The sequence below is a fragment of the Oryctolagus cuniculus genome, chromosome 2 (genome assembly GCF_051225735.1).
Source record: "Oryctolagus cuniculus isolate XC-2025 breed Fujian yellow rabbit chromosome 2, ASM5122573v1, whole genome shotgun sequence".
Classification (NCBI taxonomy): Eukaryota; Metazoa; Chordata; class Mammalia; order Lagomorpha; family Leporidae; genus Oryctolagus; species Oryctolagus cuniculus.
The window spans coordinates 153210179-153234311 of NC_142868.1; the positions used below are offsets into that span (position 1 = coordinate 153210179).

Genomic DNA, 24133 nt, shown 5'->3' on the forward strand with positions numbered 1-24133 from the left:
TAGAGGAGCTGGGACTTGAACCGGAGCCTATATGGGATGACGGCATTTGGCGGCTTTACCTGCTATGCCACAGCGCCAGCCCCCTTGATTGCATCTTATCAGAAACTCACTCATCTTCAGAGGACTATTAACCCCCTCTTAAGACAAAAGGATACACTAAACATGGTGAAGTTAGGTGACATTCTGGTGGCAGAACATGAAGAAGAGTAAGAATCAAGACTGCAAATCAATACACCAAATCTGACATCTTCTATTCACTTCTAAGAGGGCACCTGAAACATTTGAGGGCCCAATACTTGGGCAAGTTTAAGCAGTAATAACTACAGGAAACACATTTTAACAAATGACAAGGATCTCCACACTATCCACAGAAATGTGATGTCTGAGTGTACAGCTCCTAGGATCTAAAAGCCCCCAGCTGCCATTTATGGAGCAACGACCATGTGTTCGTGTATCTGTATTACGTGGCTTATGGCTGTGATCACGTGAATCCTCATAATACCCCGGTATTACTGTAATTCTCAATCTTGTCATTTCATAGCAAGTGAAGTTATCTGCGCAGCTAGTCAGCATGTGGCCAACTCCAAAGCTCATTTATTTTTTAACTATACACCAAGAACCTGGAACACAGAATACAAGAGAGCATGGCAAAGTCTTCCTTGTGAAGGGAAGTAAGAGCTTCCCATCTGGCAGACAGTTTTCTTTCTTTTTTGTTTTGTTTTGTTTTGTAGAACTATTTTTGTATTGCTAACCTTTGTGTTCTCAATAGGAAGAGATAACAATGGATAAAGCCACACACAATGGCACGCGGGGGTGTCTCAGTGATAAACACTTTCTGAAGCCTCCTTCAGTGGCACATTCCTCAAGGAAAGGAGTGCTGCCTATCTTGCCTCCCTTAACCACCATCAGATTCCTAGGATGACAGGGCGCTGCTCGCATTCCCACGGCAACGTGCACATTTCTGCCCTGTACCACTACTGATGGGACAGCCTGAAATGCCATTCAAGTGGAGACAAGGATCCCTAGGAGACTCAAAACCGCCCAGCAGGTTTTGCGGGCTGGAAGGCAGTTCCTCTGAGGAAATGCCTATTTTAATGGATTCTCCTTTAAGTCATCTGATAAAGCTTCCCTTCCCCTCTTCACACTACCGTCTGTGCTCTGCTCTGCTCTCCTTCCTTCCCTCTCCTTTTTTCTTTTCGCAGGAGTTTTTCCTGTTTCCCCTTCCCAAGTCCCCTTCTAGTCTTGTAAGGCACCTTCTAGTCTGTATTTTTACCTACCACACCTCTATCCCCAAAGCCATATTCTTTCTAACTTTCTAAAAAGTGGAGAGGGAATTATGGGCTCAACAACCACCTGTAGGATCTGAAAACACAATTCTAATTGCTCACTAGAGCTGCTCAGTCTAAGCCTGGCCTCTGAGAAGCAATGAGGCCTTGGGCAAGTTCTCCTGCATGCCAAAGCCCTTAAGAAAAGAATGAGGGGGCCGGCGCCGCGGCTCACTAGGCTAATCCTCCGCCTTGCGGCGCTGGCACACCGGGTTCTAGTCCCGGTCGGGGCGCCGGATTCTGTCCTGGTTGCCCCTCTTCCAGGCCAGCTCTCTGCTGTGGCCAGGGAGTGCAGTGGAGGATGGCCCAAGTGCTTGGGCCCTACACCCCATGGGAGACCAGGATAAGTACCTGGCTCCTGCCATCAGATCAGCGCGGTGCGCCGGCAGCAGCGTGCCAGCCGTGGCGGCCATTGGAGAGTGAACCAACGGCAAAGAAAGACCTTTCTCTCTGTCTCTCTCTCTCTCTCTGTCCACTCTGCCTGTTAAAAAAAAAAAAAAAAAAGAAAAGAAAAGAATGAGGGAGTTGCTTGGTTCTCCCAGGGCCTATGCTCTGCTCCAACTGTCTGCCCAGCTTTGAGTTTAATGTCACCATCTGCAGAACTATGAGACAATCACAATGATGGGGTTTTGGTCAGTACCACTGATTTGGTCTTCTCTTTGAACACAAGTGGGGAACCATCTTCTCACCAAGGGCCATTTGGACATTCATACCACCTTTCGCAAGCTACACAAAATTATACCATCATTCACAAGCTATGCAAAATTATTAAAAAGTAGCCTGCTATAGAGTTACTGGAGTACCAGCTGTGTTCACCTTGACAGGCAAGACCAAATGATCTCATGGGCTCCATATGGTCCCTGGGACGCGTGATCCCCACCCCTGGAATAGGAGAGGAAGACCCAGGTACAGTTTCTGCAGGGTATTCTGGAAGATTCCTGGGGACTTGGGCCACCCTGTAATCCCCACTCCCTTTCTCTATGGGTATCAGTAGCAACCCTGATGCCAGCTGGAGGGACGACTGCCCAAGGGCTGTGGTGTTGGACACAGCACCCGCCCTGGGAACCGGAAGAGGCCAATCCTGGGTACAGATCTGTCCCATATAGCTACATGGTTGTTCATTCTTTCTGACTTACAGCATCTACTAAGTGAAGTTGCGAAAGTCATTTCAGCTGTGGAATACAACACAGATATTGCCAGGTAGAAGACAAGCACAGAAGCTGAATTCTAAAATGCCTGTGGAGCTCCTGCTCAGGTGAAGAGCAGAGAAAAGACAGGAATTGTGGGCAAGTGTTTGGTGCATCATTTAAGATGCTGCTTGGTCTGCCCAAATCATATCAGAGTGCCTGGTTTGAGTTCCTCTCCAATCCAGCTTCCTGCTAATGTATACACCCTAGAAGGTAGCAAGTGATGGCTCAGGAACTTGGTTCCCTGCTGCTCAGGTGGGAGGTCTGGATTGCCTCCCAAGTTAAGCCTGGCCCAGCCCTAGCCACTATGGGCATTTGGGGAGTGAACCAGCAGATAGAAGACTGATTCCATTCCCTCCCCCCAACCTCTCTCCTCAATGTCTATCTCTCTCTGCCTTACAAACAAAAAGCAGACACTAACTGGCCTCAGCACACCAACGCAACAGACACTAGCTTTTGTCTTTCAATCAAAAAAAGACTCACAACCATGGGTAGTATAGGATTTCACAATTTCTTCTAATACAATGGACAGCCAAATTCATCTCACACCAGTCCCCAAACACCTCCCTACATACCAGACTTTGAACTTTCCAAAGACTATCAGCAATTCTTGCCCAATTAAAATTACACAGGGAACACAGCGTGGCATTCCAGTAAATCCTGCCCATCTCCTCCCTGGTGGGGACATACTCCGAAGGGTCATTTTCCCTTTCAGCAGGGCTCAGTTGGGCAGGAGGGGACCAACTGACAGGAGGGTGCCAGCTTAGACCACATACTAGTAGCACTGGCCTCGGGTAGGCCACTGCTGATCCTGCCTGTTCCTTCTGTGAGGTGGAGACAGCAAGTTGCCCTCTCTGTTAGTTGGTGAGAAACATTAAAAGCAAAACACACTGAAGTCGCTGTCAATGCTCCTTCCAAAAACCAACTCCACATTAGCCAGGAAACCTGCCCTCCACCACACTTCCTGATGCCCAGCCCCAGCTGCTCCCTTCCCTCGGTCCAACCATGAGCACTCATACCCACTGCCCGTGTTCCTCACAGCCCACACGCAGCCCCAACATTCACTGGCTTTCTACGCCTGAACCTCTCCTCCCATACCCAGATACAAAGGTTTCTGGAAGGGCTTGTTTCCCTTCTTAACTCTGGGGCCTTGAGGCCATTCATCTGGCACTGTATCATGTGCTACCTTTGACTATTATTTCATTTTTTACATTTGTACCATTGGGCTCTGATTCACCAGGAGAGTGAGTTCTGTGGCTGACTGTTCGGAACAAAAGTAAATTCTCTAACATAAAACTGTAGGAAAATATCAGCTAGGTTCTGTGGCCAGTCCACAAAATCCTGTTTCTCTAACAAAATGCGTTATAGGGAAAAAAAAATACAAACAAACAAACTCAGAGCAGTTCATATGAGATTGAAGGCTTAACCGATCTCATAGTAAATCTATCTTTCTCTACCTAGCTCAGCCTGTTTTGGAATTAATGCACCCTCCCTACTCCACCCCCCATGCCACCTATTTTTGTTGCTTTCCTTTGTTAGCAATTGGCAAATGGAGTAAAAAGAATATCAGAAAACAGAAGGCAAGCAAAACCCAATACCTGTGACTGGTAATGGCAGAGGCTGGGAGAAGGCAGAGGTATTTGGAAAACCTTGTGCTATCCCTGAGACTCTTACTTAGAATCACTCTTCACTGTGGAAGCCCAAGCAGAAAGTGGCAGGTGCAGGCACGCTTCTCTGCTGTATTATCACTTGTGGGCATAACTACAAAGTGCAGACTCAAAGACCCTCTCACGCCAAATGCCAGGGCTGCTGCGAGGCAAACATTTACTCCTCAAGTCCCATCCTAGAGAACCAGGCCCAAATAGAAAATCACTGGCACAGGTTCTGTGCTCACACTTTTACTTGTCAATCTGATGCTGAGTGCAGGGTGGGTTTGTATGTTTAAGAGAACTTTAAAGGCTGGCACTGTGGTGTAGCGGGTAAAGCCATCATCTGCAGTGCCAGCATCCCATATGGGTGCTGGTTCGAGTCCCAGCTACTCCACTTTCTTTCTTTCTATTTTTAAGATTTATTTATTTATTTTAAAGTCAGAGTTACACAGAGAGAGAAGGAAAGGCAGAGAGAGAGAAATCTTCCATCCACTGGTTCACTCCCCAATTGGCTGCCAACAGCCAGAGCTGTGCCGATCGATCTGAAGCCAGGAGCCAGGAGCTTTCTCCAGGTCTCCCACATGGGTGCAGGGGCCCAAGGACTTAGGCCATCTTCCACTGCTTTCCCAGGCCATAGCCAAGAGCTGGATCAGAAGTGGAGCAGCCAGAATATGAACCAGCACCCATATGGGATGCCAGCACTGCAGGCGGTGGCTTTCCCCGTTATGCCACAGCGCCAGCCCCTGCTCCACTTTCAATCCATCTCTCTGCTATGGCCTGGGAAGCAGTAGAAGATGGCCCAAGTGCTTCGGCCCCTGAACCTGCGTGGGAGACCCAGAAGAAGCTCTGGCTTCAGATTGGCGCAGCTCCAACCATTGTGGCCATCTGGGGAGTGAAATAGTGGATGGAAGACCTCTTTCTCTCATTCTCTCTCTCACAGACTTTCACACTCTCTCTCTGCCTCTCTGTAGCTCTGCCTTTAAATAAAATAATTAAATCTTAAAAAAAAAAAAAAAGAGAGAAAACTTGTTAAAACAAGACCTTTATGCAGAGTTATAATCCATGGTGACTTTACAGCAAGCTGTTGGAAAGGAATGGTTTTGCTTGTTTGCTTTCTTAATTTAAAAGGCAGAGTTACAGAAAGAAGAGAGACAGATCTTCTATCCACTGGTTCACTCCTGATGGCTGCAACGTCCAAGGCTGACCCAGGTTGGATCCAGGAGCTTCATCCAGGTCTCCCCAAGCACTTGGGCCTTTTCCCATTGCTTTCCCAGAGGCATTAGCAGGGAGCCGGATTGGAAGTCAAACAGGACTCGAACTGGAATCTATCTGGGATGCTGGCATTGCAGGCAACAGCTTAACCCACTAAACTACAACGACAGCTCCCAGTTTTGCTTTCTTATCAATTCAACCAACTAGCAGTAGCTTCCTGGCACAGCCCTCCTGTTCTCCCACTGCTCCATGAACTGACGTGGCTGAGGCAGAAAATAGGTTGGATGTTTCTGACAGACATCCGGCCCAGGCCAGGAACAGAGGTGGGGGGTTCTGCCTGTTGACGTTCTCCAGGGGATCAAAATCAGGTCTCCTGACAGCCCAAATGCTTACCTCTAACCTGCTTCAATCTAACTCAAGTTCTACTGAGCCAAAATCCAGGGTGGCGTTAGGGTAGAATTGTAAAGATCCTTTAACAACCGTTTGATTGAACTTAAAACAATCACACAACTTTTCTCCTTGTGAAAGAACTGGCTCTATTAATAAAGCCAATTTGGATAATCTGGTCCCTCAAACATTTATCTACTGTCTACAGCAAGCTGGTAGTTTAAGTGCTGGGGCTAAAACACTGGCTGCCTGAGACACAGCCCCAGATGGAGCACAAATGTTTGTGTCAGCCAAGGTTTTGGGTCACTAGTGCAGAAAGCCCAGTGCTGGCTGAATGTTATCTGATGACACACTTAGCTGTGGGCATGACTTTACCCAGGCCTGGAAGCTCTAACTACCTCACTAGTTTTGGAATCAGAATGTGTAAGGATCCTCTGGGGGCAAGCTGGAAGGGAGGTGGTCTCCCGAAAGGAGGGGCTCCTACTTGAGGTGTTGGTAGCCCCTCTAGCCAATGATGGAGTGTGCTTTGTGTCCCCTCCAGAAAGTTCCACGAACCAAGAAGACCATGAGACCAAAGTCACTGAAAGTCTCCAGTTCAAAGGGACAAGAGCTTTGGCACTCTGTGGTCTTTGTTTTTGGAATAACATTAACTGGACTGCCCAACCTCTCATCCAAAATGGCTGTGAGGAGATAATTAGTTAAGGCACTTGGGGGCTTTACAAAGTACTTTCTGATGACTGCCTGAGAGGTTGGAGACAGTGGCCACGTTACCACATTCCCCACTTCTCTTCTTCTGGATCTCAGGGTCACTTCTCAAAGAAAATTTTTTTTTTGCTAATAGCAAATAACCAGCAAAGTGCGAGGTGTTTGCACACAACTACAAATTATGCTTGTTGTTTTTTGCTCCCTACTAATATTCTTTTTTTGGTACTAGTACCAGTATTTTTTTGTACCAGTATTATTTATTTATTTTTTAATTTTTTAAGATTTATTTGACAGAGTCAGACAGTGAGAGAGAGAGACAGAGAGAAAGGTCTTCCTTCCGTTGATTCACTCCCCAAATGGCCGCTATGGCTGGCGCTGCGCCAATCCGAAGCCAGGAGCCAGGTGCTTCCTCCTGGTCTCCCATGTGGGTGCAGGAATCCAAGTACTTGGGCCATCCTCCACTGCCATCCAGGCCACAGCAGAGAGCTGGACTGGAAGAGGTGCAGCCGGGACAAGAACTGGCGCCCATATGGGATGCCAGCGCCACAGGCAGAGGATGAGCCATGGTGCCGGCACCCCTACTAATATTCTTGTTGCTCTGTTCAGACTAAGGGCAGAGACCCTGATTCTATTTATTATGGGGACATTATTAAGGACACAATCTTCTTGGTATAAAAGAATTATAGGCTTCAAAGGTAAACAATTTACTCCTGGCAGCCTAGAAGACTGGACCACACTGGAACAAAATCAACGTTCAAACTAATTCCTATCCATGTGACTTTTAATGATTTTATTTTTTTTAGCTATTCAAAACATAAAAAATCAATAAACAATCACACTAAGTTAAACATTAAGAAACCACTGAGAGGTAGGGGGAAATATGGATATTTAAAGCTTCAAGTCACAATAGTTGTAGCCTAACCTCTTAAATAAGACTCACTTCAAAACAGCAAATCAAAACACAATCAGTGACTTCCCTGTTCATTCTCCCCAGGTGGGCCTACTGCTCCCACCTCCACACCACACCCCAACCATCTCTGTGTAGCCATCATGATTTTGAGCAGGGGCCTTCTCTTTTTGCCAATTCTGACCCAGAAATTCCCAAAGAAAATGAGGCAACAAGATTTTCACACTCAGAGAACAAAAAAAAACATGGGCAGAACTCACTACCTCTCAGAGGTGTGTCTCTGTTCCTGGACAGAGGAGCAAGGAGAGAGAAAGCGCTGGCTCAATTTATACCAGGCTCAAAGAGGCCATTCTGTCCTAGGTTAAGAATAGGGCAGGTACAACCTTAGGCTCTCTGCTACGATCAGAGGTGAGCAGCTCGGTCTGTATAAAGACCCACTGTGGCTGTCAAGTTACAGGGTGGAGATCAAGTTAAAAATAAGGCTTTCTGGCAGCCTTGCCAACCACCAGCATCATATTTTCCTGGTGATGTCACCACAGATGTGGGGCTCTATCCTGGGCTTCAGCCTTTGGCTCGGCCCCACCGCCACCTATGGAAACACAAGTGCTCGCTCCGGGTGGAATATAGCATCTGTTTTCCAACCAAGGCGAGACAAAACCTGTTGGGTCAGTCCCTGCAACCGGTTTAAGCTTCTTGGGTTTAAGGTGCATAAACAAAGTCATTTCAAAGGCCGCAGTAGCTCTGGGATACAATTTTCACCATAGGCTGACAGCTTTCCTGCCTCAAAAGGCAGAGTGGGTTCATCAGAAGCTCTGTTCCCAAGGAGACAAGCAAACACGAGCCTCTCCCTCTACTCCCAAAATAAAAAGCTTGCAGGGAAGAAAATAAAAAATGTCAGAGACCACAATGAATTCAATTCTTGCCACCTTATGATGAAAGCTCAGTTTTTCCAGAGAATCAGTGAGACATAAATTTAGAAATCATTCCACAATCCTGTGTGGGCTGCAGATTCATCTAGGAGCCAGTGGCCAAGCCTGGCCTTTCAATTCCTGGCATTGTGGTGTCCTGTGTAACAGGGACACCAGACAGCACCTTTCTGACCACAAGCAGGAACCTCACGAATGACCAGAATGAAGCTACTTGCATTCGAGAATATCTTGGGACTCAGAGATGACACTGGAGCTTTTCCCAAAGCATACACCTGACATATCAAAAATTCTCCAAAAGTCATCAATCATTAACTCCAGAATTCAACAGGAGACAAGTTCATGCTTCATTTCTCAAAAATATTTTCCCACCCACAGCGCAAGATGCTGAACAGCATTTCCACTTACCAGCCTCTCCCCAGAGAGGACTTCCAGCAGCTTGATGAGCATTCGGCCATCTCGAAGGTCAGTGTACAGGTCTGTGATTCGGCAGGACACCCGGGCCAGGTGGGAGTTGACCCACTTGGTGAAGGTCTTCTTCTGCACAGCTTCACGCTCATCTGCAACCAAGGAGAGCTCACTTTAACACCACCGACACAGCACAGGCAGCAGCCAGCAGGCCCCAGCAAAGCAAGAACAGCAAAACTAAACTCCAGTGGAACCTCTACTTAGCTCCTCTGGTCCTTCTGAGAGATACAGGAATCCTGCAATCCATGACCATGTGAGCCCTTAGGCCTACTGCCAGCAGACTATCCTTCACTCTCTTTTTCATTTCCTTTTCTCCCTTGCCTGCTAAGAGTCAGCAGGATGTAATAGATCACAACGGAGTCCTCTGCAATCCTGCCCAACAGCACAGTATCCAGCAAAGTTTCTAAATATATGCTACAGCTCTCATTCTCCCAAAAAGGTGAGTGCAGGGAAAGTGCACAGTATATGAAAGGATGTGGTATAGAAAAGCTCAGTAGATGGCAGGAAACTGCTTCCCTCATGTACAAAGGCTTAGGCAACATCTGACAAGATGAATTCACTTATGACCCCTTCACCTGCTCAGACACATGTATTGCTGACAACGGAGAAAAACGGCAGGAAACAGGGTTGAGTGCTAGGCATCAGCAGAGTAGGGGTCGCTCCTCTTCCAGTCCAGCTCTCTGCTGCGGCCCGGGAAGGCAGTGGAGGATGGCCCAAGTGCTTGGGCCCTGCACTCGCATGAGATACAAGACCAGGAGGAGGCGCCTGGCTCCTGGCTTCGGATCGGCGCAGCGCCGGCTGTAGCGGCCATTTGGGGGGTGAACCAAGGGAAGGAAGACCTTTCTCTCTGTCTCTCTCTCTCACTGTCTAACTCTGCCTGTCAAAAAACAAACAAACAACCAAACACTGGACTCAATGTCCTCTTCTATAACCTGAGTAGACAACTATTATCTCTGGTCTTGGACCATTCAATGAAAAGGTAACTGCTGGTTTATGGTATAAAGTGTTATAGCTGGCTAGTGCCGTGGCTCACTTGGCTAATCCTCCGCCTGCGACACCAGCACCCTGGGTTCTAGTCCCGGTTGGGGCGCTGGGTACTAGTCTGGATTGCTCCTCTTCCAGTCCTGCTCTCTGCTGTGGCCTGGGAGGGCAGTGGAGGATGGCCCAAGTGCTTGGGTTCCTGCAGCCACATGGGAGACTGGGAGGAAGTACCCGGCTCCTGGCTTCAGATCGGCTCAGCGCCGGCCATAGCAGCCATTAGGGGAGTGAATGAACGGAAAGAAGACCTTTCTCTCTGTCTCTCTCTCACTATCTAACTCTGCCTGGCAAAAAAAGTGTTGTAGCTGCACATTCAAAGTAATCCAGGAAACTGTAAAAGTTTTTCAGGTCTCAGTGATCAAGCTCTGCCCAATTCAAAGCAGAAACATACATCTGTCTAGAACTGGCCTTTGACTTACGATATAAGTCTTCCAAACTTCTTTCTCTACAGGATGTTCCGAATGCAGGCTGCTGAAGACCTTCAATGAATACCCACAGAATGTGTCCTACACCCACCTACTCATACTCTGATTGTTTTCTGCAAAGCTACTCTTCTGCCAGCTACATGCCCCATCTTCAGTCCTACCAGAACCCAAGACCTACTCTTTCCAGTGCAAACCCAAACCCCTAAAATCATTTATGCACTGATCTACAAAAAGGAGCAGGGAGCTCAACAACTTTTGATTTACAGATGGTCCTCAACCTATGATGTTCCAACCTAATGATTTTTCTATTTTATGATGGTGCAAAGTGATACATATTCAGCAGAAACTGCTTCAAACTTTGATTCTTTCCAGAGCTAGTGACATGCAGCATGGTACTCTCCCATGATGCTGGGAAAAGACAGCAAGCTACAGCTCCCGGCAGCCGCGTTATCACAAAGGTAAACTACCCAAACTCAACTGTGCTACTAAGTTATGATGTTTGGTAGATTAGGCGTATGACATGCATTTTCAACTTACAATGGGCTTTACCAGGACGGAACTCCATTGTTAAGTCCAGGAGCATCCGTATTTCAAAACCACTGGGTATCACCTAAAATGTCACCCCCACTGATGGTGCATGTGTGTGGTAGCCTGGAGGTACTGGACACCCAGGCTGACCAGAGAGAGGGATAGCAAACTGCTCAATGTCCTGGGCTGGCTCTGCTGAGGCCTCCATCAACACTGTCACACAGAGGGAGCAAGGCAGAGATGACAGTGGATGAGCTTTTCCTGCTGCCAAACTGGCAGGCGAGCCGGCCAACGCCCCTGCCAAGACACCCAGCCACCTGCTGTAGTCAGCAGCTCCTCAGTGTCCAGCCTCCGCCTGAAAGAACAGCCCATCCAGATGGAAAGAGGGCCTTTCCCCAGGGACAGAGGCCAACCAGAAACAAAGGGCCTAAAAGGGTAGGATTGGGGGAAGGAGTAAAGGGTGGTGAGGGACACACTTTGGACTACAAAGGGAGCTACACTCAGGTCATGGTTGATCACATGGAAAAGAGCCCATGCATTATTAACCAGACCATCACTATGATGGGTACTAACTTCACTTCGATGGTGACAAAGGGAGCTACACTTTCTGGCCTCAGGTTGGCAGCTTTGAAAACAGCTAGTCCATAGCAGAACACACTATGCTTCAGCCAGGTAGACTTCACAGATGGCCTCTGTCAGGGCGCATAACCCCCTGGGGGTTTCTTTTTTTAAATTACAACATCCTTTATGTACCACACTAGAGTTAGAAAAATGTCTTTCATGAAGCTCCCGATGGGCATCCTGGGCTGTTAATAAAGAGTTCGGGGCTCCAAGCCACTACCATAGCCTGTCTATCAGGTGAGCAAGATCAAAATGAAAACATGCTTGGATGGAACCATGTCTACATGAACACACCCAAAGTGTGCTCCTCAGCCAGCAGCCAGCACTCCTCTGGGTGAAGCTCACATTCAAAGAACACCTCTGGCTTCCTCCCCCAAGAAACCCCGAGGATGTGCTCCAGATGATGGTGAACGTCCTCCCCTCAGCACCCTGTCAGGAAGAGTTATAGCCCCATCCCAGCCTCCTCCACACCAAGATGCCAACAGAGCAGTCGTGGGTGCGAGCAAAGAATTCAGCCAGCCAAAACAAAATAGACAGAAATGAGAGCTCCCTACGCTGCCCAGGTCTCAGAAACTTAAGGAAGAAGGGAGCAAGAAAAAGAGGAAAACAGGTTCTTGTTTCTGTTTTAAAAAAAAAACATTTCTCTTCCCGCCTCCTCACCGCACTTTCCTCACAGCTTCAGGAGCAGGTCCAGGTAACCTAAGAGTGCTAGTCAAATCACAAGGGCGCCCAGTTCCTTGAACTCACACCAGCACAGTGGAAAAGGCATGGAAGATTCCGTCCAGGGACTGGACCAGAACCAACAACCTTACCACACATGAGGGGCAGGAAACGGACAGAACAGAGACACAAAGCCCAGGAGGCTAATGTGTCTCCTACAATGGAGCGCCTGATGAACAAACACTTCTGCAGCAGGAAGGGGGTGGGGAGAGGGGGATCTGCCCAATGGCCCAGTTGGGGACTAGGCTGTGTGTCCTTGGGGACTCTGTCCTTTGTTCTGCCCTTCCTGGGAAGGCACAATGACATCACTCCTGCACTCCCCACCCAGCCAGGCCGGGGGAAGATAGGCAGACGCCTGAGGAGGAGCAGGAGGCCCTTGGCACAGACAATGGAAGACAGTTCTGAGGAGCACTGCCAAGCACAAGCTGCGGTCACTGGGCCTGAGCAGTGAGAGGAGGGGGTGGAGCGGCAGAGGGAGGCGAGCTGACCACCAGCCCTCCCCATGAGGGACAACCTTCACATGAGCCACACTGACCTGGTTATTTGGACGAGCTGTTCTCCACCAGTGATTTGCCCCCAGGGACATCTAGCAGGGTCTACAGACATTTTTGACGGTCACCCTGGGAGATTGGGAGAGGGGTCAGTACTAACAGCATCCAGCAAACAGAGGCCCAAAATACTATTCAGCCTCCAGTGCCGGAGGCTGGGAAACCCTGGTTTCAACATTATAACCATTGGACTGGCACCCGTGGGGCATCATACCACAACACCCAGACAGGGGCACCAAGCAGGAAGGAGTTCTACTCATTCATCATTCTCTTTGCCCATACCAAAGGCTTTCTGATCTTTAAGTTTGCATGCTGGCTCTATTGGCAGCTGAAATTCACTGTCTTCAAACCCACGTCTTCCACAGGAGCAGCTACAGTGGCAGAAGAGAGCAGGTCTAGTCTGGGTCAGCGTGACAGTAGAAATTTCTGTCCCCTGTGCCATTTTACTTTCCTTCTACCTTTTCAGGGCTCTGGACTGCCGTGGTTAAGTAAAACTGTGCCTGCATCACCTCCCAAGAAGTGAGACAGACTGAATCTGACACTGAGCTTGGTAGGTTCGCACCCAACCCAGCCCAGAACTTGGTCACTTCAAGGAACAGGCACCTCTCCGGCCTGCTCCCTGTGAGTATCTCTCAGCTGTGTTTGCCCCGCTCTCTCTGTATTATATTATCTATGACAAGGACTCACCCAACACTGTCCGGTGTTAAATAAGAGAACACACAGTGTACATCAAAGTGTTCTGCTTGTCACAGTTGTTCTCTAAGTCATTTCCCTGTTCCATTCTCCAGCAAAGAAACATTCTCATCAACCCACACCACTGGAGAAAATTAAAATCACAATCTCAGGGTTGGACAAGATTTTAGAAGTCATATATAACAACTTTCTTTCAAAAGTGAAAATCCTATCTCCAACAGCTGGGTGACCTATTAAAAAAATCCCTAAAGAGAAAAAACTAAATGTGCATGTACATGGCAGAAAGAAGGTTGTCTGATAGTTCCGCACAAAGAAAATTGCTTTTGTTTTTTGATTAGAATAACAGCATTCACTGAGCACTTGTTATGTCCAAAGCAATGCTGTAAGTACTTTGGAATCCTCATGACTGCCCTATGGGGTAAGAAAAAGTCACCCTCTGGCAGGCTGAGTTTAGAATCCAGGTTCTCAGCACTATGCCATGCTCAGCACTATGTCTCATGCACAAGAAGAAAACAAATCACACTTCTAGGATCCATGATCCACAGTCATCCATTCCACATGTCAAAGGGTCTGTTCCATGGCTGGATAAAATTTTCGTAAGTTTTGGGCTGGTATCGTTATCAAAACCATCCTAACTCTAAGGCGCACTGTGGCTACAGAAAGTAGATCTCCTCACTCCTCCATGTAAAAGTCTAAAGGTTTAAGCCCTTCTCACTGCTGCTCCCTTTGCAATGACTATCCAACGTGGTATCACAAAGTGGAACTCAAAATGTAACCTGAGGATACCACCTCATAGCAGCCTGGACATCAGAGATCTACCAGTACAACCCAGTTGCAGCCCTTGATGCCCAGAGATAGGAAAATTAGAAAATTAAGTGAAGAAAGAGCAAGAAGAACCAAGGGAGGAGGAGTTGGTGATGTAGAGGTGGGAAACAGGAAGAAGAGCTCCTAATGCTATTTTTCAGAACCACAAATTATACCACATTGTCCTGGCAATCCTCAAAGCCTGGGAACTAGAACTGGTTCCAAGTGTGAAGACTCAGTTAATCTACAGGCTCAGAGACAAATGAGCCAACAACTGGTCAGAGACAACTACTGAGAAGCAGATAAAAAAACCTACCCCTCAAGTGAGTAGCAACATTTAGGTTGGCTTCTGATCCCTGGCAGAAGTGAATGATAAGTGAAATCCTATTATTATTTCCTCTGGCAAATACATTTTTTTTTTCATTCTTGCAAAAGGAATTTTGTAAGGCATATGTCTGCAACAACATCATTGCATACCTGAACAGCAATTTATATTTTCTCAATGCTCAAACAGGGCAACTTTCAGGTAGGTGGGATGTAAGAATTCTCTCTGGCAAAGCCCAGGGCTCAGTGCCTTATGTGTTGCTCAGCATTACCAGCTAGCAGTGGCAGGGCTGGGGCTCCTGGTCGTGGCTTGGTCTCTCCTACATTTCAGGCAGGTGAGAGGAAGGATGATGCACAGGTACACCTTCTCCTCTGAGTGCCTCGATTTACTATAATTTGTTATTTGGTTTCAACGAACTGAAGTTTTCAGAAGATGTCTTGGTAAAGGGGGATGAGGTGTTTGGAGGGAGCAGAGAAACAGAACAGTTTAATGATGAAACTGAAGGGCTATGAACACCTCTCCATCACTGTCTCCTTCTTGAGGCACATACTCTACTTCTTTTCTTTTTAGGGAATGACTAGTATCAATATCAGAAGATTGCATTCTGGAGAATTTGCTGCAACTGGAAAAACGAACACTGTTAGCATGAGTCAAGTTACAGGACACAGAAATAACTCTGATGAACCAAAGGGAACTGTGTCATGGAAATGAGTATACACCATCTCTCTGCAATAGCTTCTGCACAGAGTGCTAAACCCAACCACATTCACCAGATGCCACATTTGTGGCTGATGGAAAGGGATGGGGGCCAGGGACGCAGGAAGGGCTAAAGCCATGGAACATCTTTCAAGGGAAAGTAAGGGAGACGAAATGAGAACTGTCAAAAGACTCAATTCATTACTCCCTCAGAGACCAAATTCATATCTGGTTTAGGAGAACAATTTTTCTATTTTCGAGTAGTCTGTGGGTCTTACCTGTGTATGTTTACTATCAGGTTTGTCTATAGTTGTGCTAACACAAGGGCCTACTGTAAATAAGAAACTGCAACCATGTAGTTTTTTCTTTGTATAGCCAAAACTGTTAGGTTTGAAGCCCTCAGTTCAAACTGGGAAAGGCATTACAAAGATGGAAACTGAAATAATAGAAGAGATGAAGCTATCACCCTAGAATATATCCTCAAAACTGAATATTTAAGTAGATAATATTGTGTAGTAGCTAGTTGATTAATCTGAAATTTAAAGTATTAATCAGCTCCAATACTTTATATAGAACCCCATGTCTTCAATATCAGATCTCTTGTCCTCCACTGGAAGTCTAGCTGGGGAAACATCCACCATCAATGACCTAAGTGCCTCTCTCCCCATTCTAATCAACCTGAAACATCACTGCCATAGGCATCTTCCCCAAACAGTGGTTTTTCAAAGTTGCATCACTGCCCCAAAACTTTGTGTGGCCCCCAGCCCAAATCTCTGAGGCTGGCATTCAAGAGTCCCAAGCAGCTCTCCTATGGCACCAGCTCCACGTGGGAGCTTCCCTGACACACCACCTTTATGTTCTACTCCAGCAGGTCTTATTCCTCATGCTCAGCACACTCTCCTTGCTCATCCCTTTTCCCCACCTTTGCTCGCACCACTCTTCTCACTTGCAAGTTACTTTCTCTTCTCTTTCCCTTCTATTAAGACTCAAGCCAAAGCTAGTTTTATTTTTTTATTTATTCAAAAAAAATTTTTTTGTAAGAGGGAGAGACAAAGGCAGAAGGAGTTCCCAGGGCCAGGGCTGGGGCAACAATGGGAGCCAGGAACTCAATCCAGGTCTTCCTTAGGCAGGAACCCAACTACTTGTGTCTTTACCTGCTGCCTCCCAGGGTCTGCATTAACAGGAAGCTGACATCTTAACTGCTAGCCTAAATGCTTGCTTCCAGAGTAGCTCTTTTAAGAGGCCTTCTCCTATTCTCCTATTGAGGGCCAGCAATCATTATTTAATGGGATGTGGTCTTTTATCTTTTTATTGTGTATCCTGAGCCTTATCTCCTCAATCAGACAACTGCCTCAAGGGCACAGGCCCAATTCTATACCTGTTGACAGCCTTGGCACACACCTGACTGAGAGGTGGTGCAAACTGAACATTTGTTGAATAAATCAGCAAACCTCCAGAGCCCAAGAAACAGGCTCTCGATAATCTTTGCTGGTGGTCCTGCTGATATGGTTGAGGCGGAGAGAAACTTCAAATCTACAGATAGGTCCTGAAGAAATTATATATTATCACTGCCTGGCACTAAAAATTTTTTATAATTCAACATTCTTGGATCTGTTCCTTAATGTCTGAAATATAAAAATGAAATTTAGTGCTGTTTTTCAGATTCAAAAAGATCCAAAGACAACATAAAAACAATCTTATAAGCTTTTATGTTGTTTTTTCATCGTGGGAGGAAAGGTAAAATTACCACCCTGTATCTGGACAGTAGAGTGAAGCTGAAAAATATACAAGGATGTATTTACAACATATTATAGCATTATTTTAACAGCATCCAAACATTCCAGTTGTCACAAGACTTCTACATGTCAATTTTAGCAAATTAGTCACTAAAGTTCAATTCTTGAATTATTCAGAAACAATTTTAAAAATAAAACTAATTGAAAACAAAAGAATTCAGTGGGGGTGGAGTCTCCTATGTGCCTTAGAACTTGGAAAAATAAATAAATCATTTCCCATGGGCGACATGCAAAATACACAGAGCAGGAAACCGGTAACAGGCAACTGGCTGCATTGATAATGGAGACTCAAACTGTTATCTTGAGACAGCAAGAGGAAGGAAACTAATCTTTTGACTGAAGGCCTCCCTGTGAAGGATTAATCTGGAGGCCTTTAATTCATGTTTGCAGATCTGTATATAAATAGAACTGGAGTTAAAATAGTTTTCCTACCAGTTTAACCCACTTCATGTACAAAACACATATAAATATCTGTGTCTAAATGTGCATGTGGGAAATACACAATTCCTTACTAATGCCTACAGTCCAATATGCATACTGTAAAACCAACTATGAACTCCATACAACCTTGCACCTATGGTTCTCATCAGTCGAGCAGTCCCTGCCTACAGCTTACAAAGTGTCTTTCTTTTGAGAAGCATATAAGCCCCAATTTACCAGTGTGGAAACCCCGGTACTTGCAGAGCCTCTGAGAAGAGACAGTAATGACCTGAGAAAGTCCACCATGTTCCCTGGGTCCCACCTCCCGGTCATGCTGACACTTCATGGTGAGCCCCTTCAAGTCATAATCCCTAAGAAGCCAAGATCAGAGGGGATCAGGTAATGGCAGGGGGCCTACTATGAAACAAATGCGCAGTGTAATATAACTCCCTCTTTGGGAGCTAAGGTAAGGACCAGTATGAATTAATATCACAGCAAAGTATCAAAACCAGGAGGGGAAAAAACACGGTAAAGAAACAGAAACAGATCCTTATGAGAAAAAATCCATTGAATTTGGATGAAAATGGGTGGAACACTACAAAGCTGCCTCCATACACAGGAAGCACAATCACCCACAGTCCTGGGACACTGTCATTGGCCATCTATACAGCACATTCTGGCAGGAAATGACCTGGAGCTGTAGCCAGGGAGCATCAGGAGAATGGGTGAAGTTTTCTGTTCCTATGCATCTCAATGAACTTTATCTTGTTATTACGACATATTTATAACCAAGTAAGGAAACCAAAGCACACAAAAGTTTTTAGTGATGCACCTGAGGCAAGCTGAGAGCAAAGGCATTCCTGGGATTAGAATCCATATCCCTCTGAGCCCTCAAGTATCACAAAGCTCCAGTCACTGTCCAGGGAACCCAACATTACTGCCCCAAAGCAATGTGGGAAAAAAAATATCATGGCTCTCTATCGTAGGTCATTTTTAATTTTTTTTAAAAGCTTTTACTTAATGAATGCAAATTTCATAGGTACAACTTTAGGAATACAGTGGTTCTTCCCCCCTATAACCACCCTCCCACCCCAATTCCCATCCTACCTCCTACTCCCTTTCCTATCCCATTCTTCATTAAGATTCATTTTTAATTAACTTTATATACAGAAGACCAACTCTATACTAAGATTTCAACAGCTTGCACACACAGGTCATTTTTTTTTTACTCCCTGTTCTTCCTCAAACCCCTCCCTCAAGGTCTAAGCCCCATAGGTTCCACCCTTGTGTCCCCCCAGCTGCAGCCTCATTTCCTGCTCTCAGAGCTCCTGAATTTTGATTCTGCAGCTTTTTTTAAAAGCTTTTATTTAATGAATGCAAATTTCATAGATATAGCTTTAGGAATATAGTGGTTCTTCTCTCCATACCTGCCCTTCCACCACCACTCCCATTCCATCTCCTATTCCCTCTCCCCTCCCATTCTTCATTAAGATTCATTTTTAATTATTTTTATATACAGAAGACCAACTCTATACTAAGTAAAGATTCCAACAGTTTGTACCCACACACATACATGCAGGTCAGCAAACTCTGGCTTATAGCCTCTTTTTACATAACCTGGGACTTGAGAAGGAGGAGTGGAGAGAGGAGGAGGAGGAGGAGGAGGAGGAGGAGAATACACCATGGAGAACCAAAGTGGCCAGCAGAGGTAGCTAGCCAAGCCTAACATACTTACTGTCTGGCCCTTTCACAGGCAAAGTTGGCCATTTCCTGGTTTAAGACATTTCTGTAATGTCATTGGTCCTACATCCCACTTGTTGGACTTCATTTGCAAATCAAAATCAGCTTAGCAAGTATGCAGTGAGTGCTTGCTATCATCAAGGTACTGCATCAGGTTCCACTTTGAATTTTTTTTTAAAAATTATTATTTCAAGAGCTACAGAGAGAAGAGAGCGATAAGAGAGGAGAGAGAGGAGAGAGAGGAGAGAGAGGAGAGAGAGGAGAGAGAGGAGAGAGAGGAGAGAGAGGAGAAGAGAGGAGAAGAGAGGAGAAGAGAGGAGAAGAGAGAGACCTGCGATCTGCTGGTTCACTTCCCAGATGGCCTTAATGACCAGGGCTGGGCAGGCCATAGCCAGGAGCCAGCAGCTTCATTCAGGTCTCCCACATGGGTGGCAGGGGCCAAAACACTTGGGTCATCTTCCACCATTTTTCCAGGCACATTAGCTGGGAGCTGGATTGGAAATGGAGCAGCCAGGACATGAACTGGCACCCATATGGGATGCCTGAACCTGCTACGCTATGATGCCAGCTCCACTTGAAATTTCACTATTAAACATGTAACCAGGTAGGTGTTCAGCAGCCACATGCATGTTCTGTAAATCATGTTCCTTGGACTCTGTCCACATACCAGGTCAGGCAACGGGGTGAACTCAGGGCCTCCTTCCCTTCTCAGCTCCAAAGTGTCAATCTGGCTGCCTTGGCACTGACAGTGTGACATCTCAACCATTAGGAGAGCTCACAAACCATGGTGAGCACCACAGGCTCAAACTCCAGGCTCCTACCCCCTCCGCCTAGGTCTCGGGCTCCTTGGTTGGGTTCTTCTTTGGATCCAGCACACAGGCGCATGCACACACACATACACAAACACACACAAACACACACACACACACACCCCTCCATTCCTCCCCGGAAGCAGACTAAAAAACATTAAGTCCAAGATAATCTTAAGGTAACTTCTAATATCCCTAAATGTTACAAAAAGCTTGGAACTAAACAGATACCATTTCCTTATTAAACTTATATGGCAGAGTGTTAATAGGAATACGGACTAAAACTATCAAAGAATTTTAAAGGGCAACAACCATAATGCGTATGCTAAAGAGAAGACTTTCTGAAAGTAGTTTAACTGTGGTACATGTGTGTGTATGAAGGAGGGGGATGTCTGTGTGGTATAAAAGAAACAGTAAATATTATGTTGTAAACCAGTACATCATATGGCACAGAAAATCAGCAGTATGGAGGAAATCCTGCATTTCATTTTCAAGGGCTAAAAGGAGCCTTGAGATTAAGTGGAGGTAGGGAGAATTTAAATTTACTGTTTTCTCATGCAACTACTAGACAGCAATGTAGGTCATCTGAGTCAGTATATTAAAATCACAGAGTGTGTACCTTGACCCCTTGCTTCTAATTTTCAATCCTCTAAGGGTCTCCAGAATTCTTACAGTCAAAAATATTAGGGTAAACTGCAGAGGAGCAACAGAACTTTCTTTTACACACATGGGTCACATTATCATCAGACATTCAAGATATAAGAATTCAGCTGGCGCCTCAGCTCAATAGGCTAATCCTCTGCCTGCAGCGTCGGCACACCAGGTTCTAGTCCCAGTCGGGGTGCCGGATTCTGTCCCGGTTGCTCCTCTTCCAATCCAGCTCTCTGCTGTGGCCCGGGAGTGCAGTGGAGGATGGCCCAAGTGCTTGGGCCCTGCACCCCATGGGAGACCAGGAGAGGCACCTGGCTCCTGGCTTCGGATCAGCACGATGCGCCGGCCGCAGCGGCCATTGGGGGAGTGAACCAATGGAAAAGGAAGATCTTTCTCTCTGTGTCTCTCTCACTATCCACTCTGCCTGTCCAAAAAAAAAAAAAAAAGATATAAGAATTCTGCTCTGCCGCAAGGTTTCCACATAGATGCTCAGAGAAGCCGATGTTGACAACCAGAGATAACTGCCAGCTGCTCATCAGTGTTTCTGACAGCTCTCTGATTTATGAGGATATCAAAGTTAACTATAATGCATTAATCCAAAGAGCTAAGGTCTGAGGGATTCTTTTGTTTAAAGTCAGAGAGATACACAGACAAAAATGGAGGACAAAGTCAAAGACCTAAAGGCCACCACACAAAGCTGTCAACTTTTCACAGTACAGTGCTGACATAATAACTCCTTAATTATGGAAGCTTCCATCTAAGATAATCCAAGGTATCACAGAGAATAACTAACAGTTAGTTATAACTAACAGTTGTGGCAAGATTTTAAAAGTTAAATGTATAGTTTTATAATGGTGAGCAGCTAGCTCCCTGGACTATACTACGGAGCTCTACAGCTTAGCATTATTTTCTGTTTAAAACTAACATTTCCACTGTATCAGACCAAAACCTGAGTAATTTTCATTCAGGAAATAATTCATTGAATGATAGGCTCCAAACTAAATCCAAGATGATATTTAAATCTAAATCAGCCAACTATTCCATTGCCTGAAAAATTATTCGACACAGAACAGGAAATGTTAAAACACATTCATACCCCACATCTAGCCATGACAGTCTCCGGTTGTTTCTGTCCTCTTGGGGTTGGTCAATCGGCTAGTGGGCAACCACTTATTGAGCAACTAGTCTGAAGACACTGGGAAGTCGAGCAGAAAACATCTGACTCCTTAAGAAGACACAGCACAAGGTAACTGATATGTGTGTGTGTATACATGTGTGTATATGTATGTTCAATTACCATTTAGCTATTATAAAGATATCTTAAAATAAAAAGGAGAAAGTCACTACATGCATGCTTGAATACTGAAAAACAGTTCTGCTAACTTCCTTTGTGGCTTTCCCCAACCTCACCCATAGATAAATGATTACACAAGATTTCTTTCAAAGCCAAATAGTACAGAGTTTTGGCGGCCAGATCTTATAAGTACACAATGTACATTGCCTTGTTTTAATGAAAGAGGAAGAAATGACCTTGGATTCAACCCCTTGTGGTGACCTTAGTCAGCAAGTACAGTGGTGCCATGGGATCCATCACAAAGTTTATATTAGTGTCTTTTTAAGAGATAAAAACCTCTTTCTCATTAATAGAACCACTATTCAAAGCTTTAAAGCCCACGGTTATAGAAGACAATGCATGAGCTGGATCATACCAACTCATCCTGGCTTAAAACTGGTCATCTGGGGTGTGTATTTGGCTCATCAATCAAAACACGGCTTGGAGCACCAGCATCCCATAAAGGAGTGATTGGGTTTGAGTTCCAATTCCAGCTCATACTAATTACAGACCCTGGGAGGCAGCAAGCGATGCATCAAGTAGTTGTTTCCCTGCCATGAAACTGGGAGACCTGAATAGAGCTCTGGGCTCTTGGATTTGGCCTGCCTGGTTCAGCTCCAGCCATTATGGGAATTGTGGGATGAACTGGTGGATAGGAGATCTCTGTATCTCTGTTTGCCTTTCAAATAAATAAAATTAACTAACTTAAAAGTAAATACAACTGGTCATGTACCTATATTTGACTGTTTTCAAGTGCAAAAAGAAAGCTCAGAACAAAATAAATCAGTCTTGCTGTTGGTCTACTTGATTTGGGAACTTCAACCTGTTGCTGAACTTCGGCGCAACTCTCCTCACACAAAACAGAACACAGATCTTCAAAAGATTCGAGAATGTGCACTCATATGGAGGGCCCCCACCTGCACACACAAGCCTTTATCTCCTCCACAAAGTCAGGTGCTTCCAACAGGTGTGGGGACCTAACTGTTTGTAGCTTTGCCAGTTTGGAAGTGGGGTGGGGAGAGGGTAAGCCAACCCTGTTGTGCAGGAGGGATATTATTGCCAGTTACCTAGATACAGCCTAGGAAGCCCATTGTTCTTTAGCTGATTTGTTCTTGGGGGCATTTTATTGCTTAATGAAGACTGTGACTGTTTCTCCTCAACAGGCACTATAAAGATAGTAATCTTGGATCTGGAAGGGAAGGGCGGGAGGCTCACTGATGTTTGGCTGGGGTGGCAGATAGCAGGAAATTCTGCTTTGAGGACTAGGTAGAAGTAGGTGAAAATAAACTATGACCCTGTTCCTTATACTTGAAAGACAAATCCTTTCACTTACAAAGGCATGTAGAAACAAGCACATGCAACTAGTGGGAGGACAAGTGGCAACACTGAAATTTAATGTATGTACTTCCCCCACCAGTAACATCTATAGAGGTATTTACTTTCTAGAAATACTTGTTGTGCAAGAACATAAGGATGTACAGAATGCGCACCAGATTTTTAAAATAATTACAAAAAGGAGCAGCAACAACAGAAAAACAGAAGAGACTAGAACCAACTAAACATTAACTGGTTGAATAATTAAAATATGGGGCAGCCATATGTAATAGTATGAACGCATCAAAAAGAGTAAGAAAATGCTGCAGTATTGAGGTTCACAAAGATGGCCATACGTATTCCTGAATGAAAGGGCTCCTTACAGAACAGTATATATTTAAACATACAAGGTATGGGAGAAATTTTTCTAAACTATTAACTGTAATTATCTCAACGGGAGTAGATGCAAAGACTAAAGCATTTCTACTTCTGTATTTCTGCACTGCTTTAAACTTTTTTTCTTTTTAGGTTTTGCTAAATGAACATATGTAAATTTTGAAAAATTTCAAGGCATTTCTATTTGAGGAGGAAACATGCAACTCATTTCTATTTGCTAAGAGAATTTACCAATGGGGTTGAGATGGATGCAAAAGAATAAAAAGGGCACACCGTGGAAGAAAATAAATTCTTCCAAGGCACCATAAAAGGTCATATGCAAATTGCTGTCTTCAATGAATACTCTAAAATAAATAAAATGCCACCCTAAATTTCCACTTCTTTCTTCTGGAGAATACTAAGTTAATATTTAACCTTCTAAAAAACTTACAAGTTTAATACAGCAAATAAATATTAGTATTTCCTTTTCAAAAATGTTATTATTTCACAGGCAAACAGCACAAGGGAGAC

General features: G+C 45.3%; 1 protein-coding gene across 12 annotated transcripts in view; it reads right to left on the minus strand.

Moving 5' to 3' along the window:
• SPTBN1 (spectrin beta, non-erythrocytic 1) overlaps positions 1 to 24133 on the minus strand; it is a 213265-nt gene that overhangs the window by 62175 nt on the left and 126957 nt on the right. For 11 of the 12 annotated variants that reach the window (XR_016230361.1, XM_051838931.3, XM_089327644.1 and 8 more), the window contains one exon: positions 8707 to 8858. Coding sequence is in view for 11 of the 12 variants with exons in the window: in XM_051838931.3 (XP_051694891.2) it covers positions 8707 to 8858 (152 nt within the window). In the remaining variant the exon portion in view is untranslated. Of the gene's footprint in view, positions 1 to 8706; positions 8859 to 12633; positions 12719 to 24133 lie in introns of all 12 variants that reach the window. The other variant, XM_089327650.1, reaches the window with a different exon arrangement.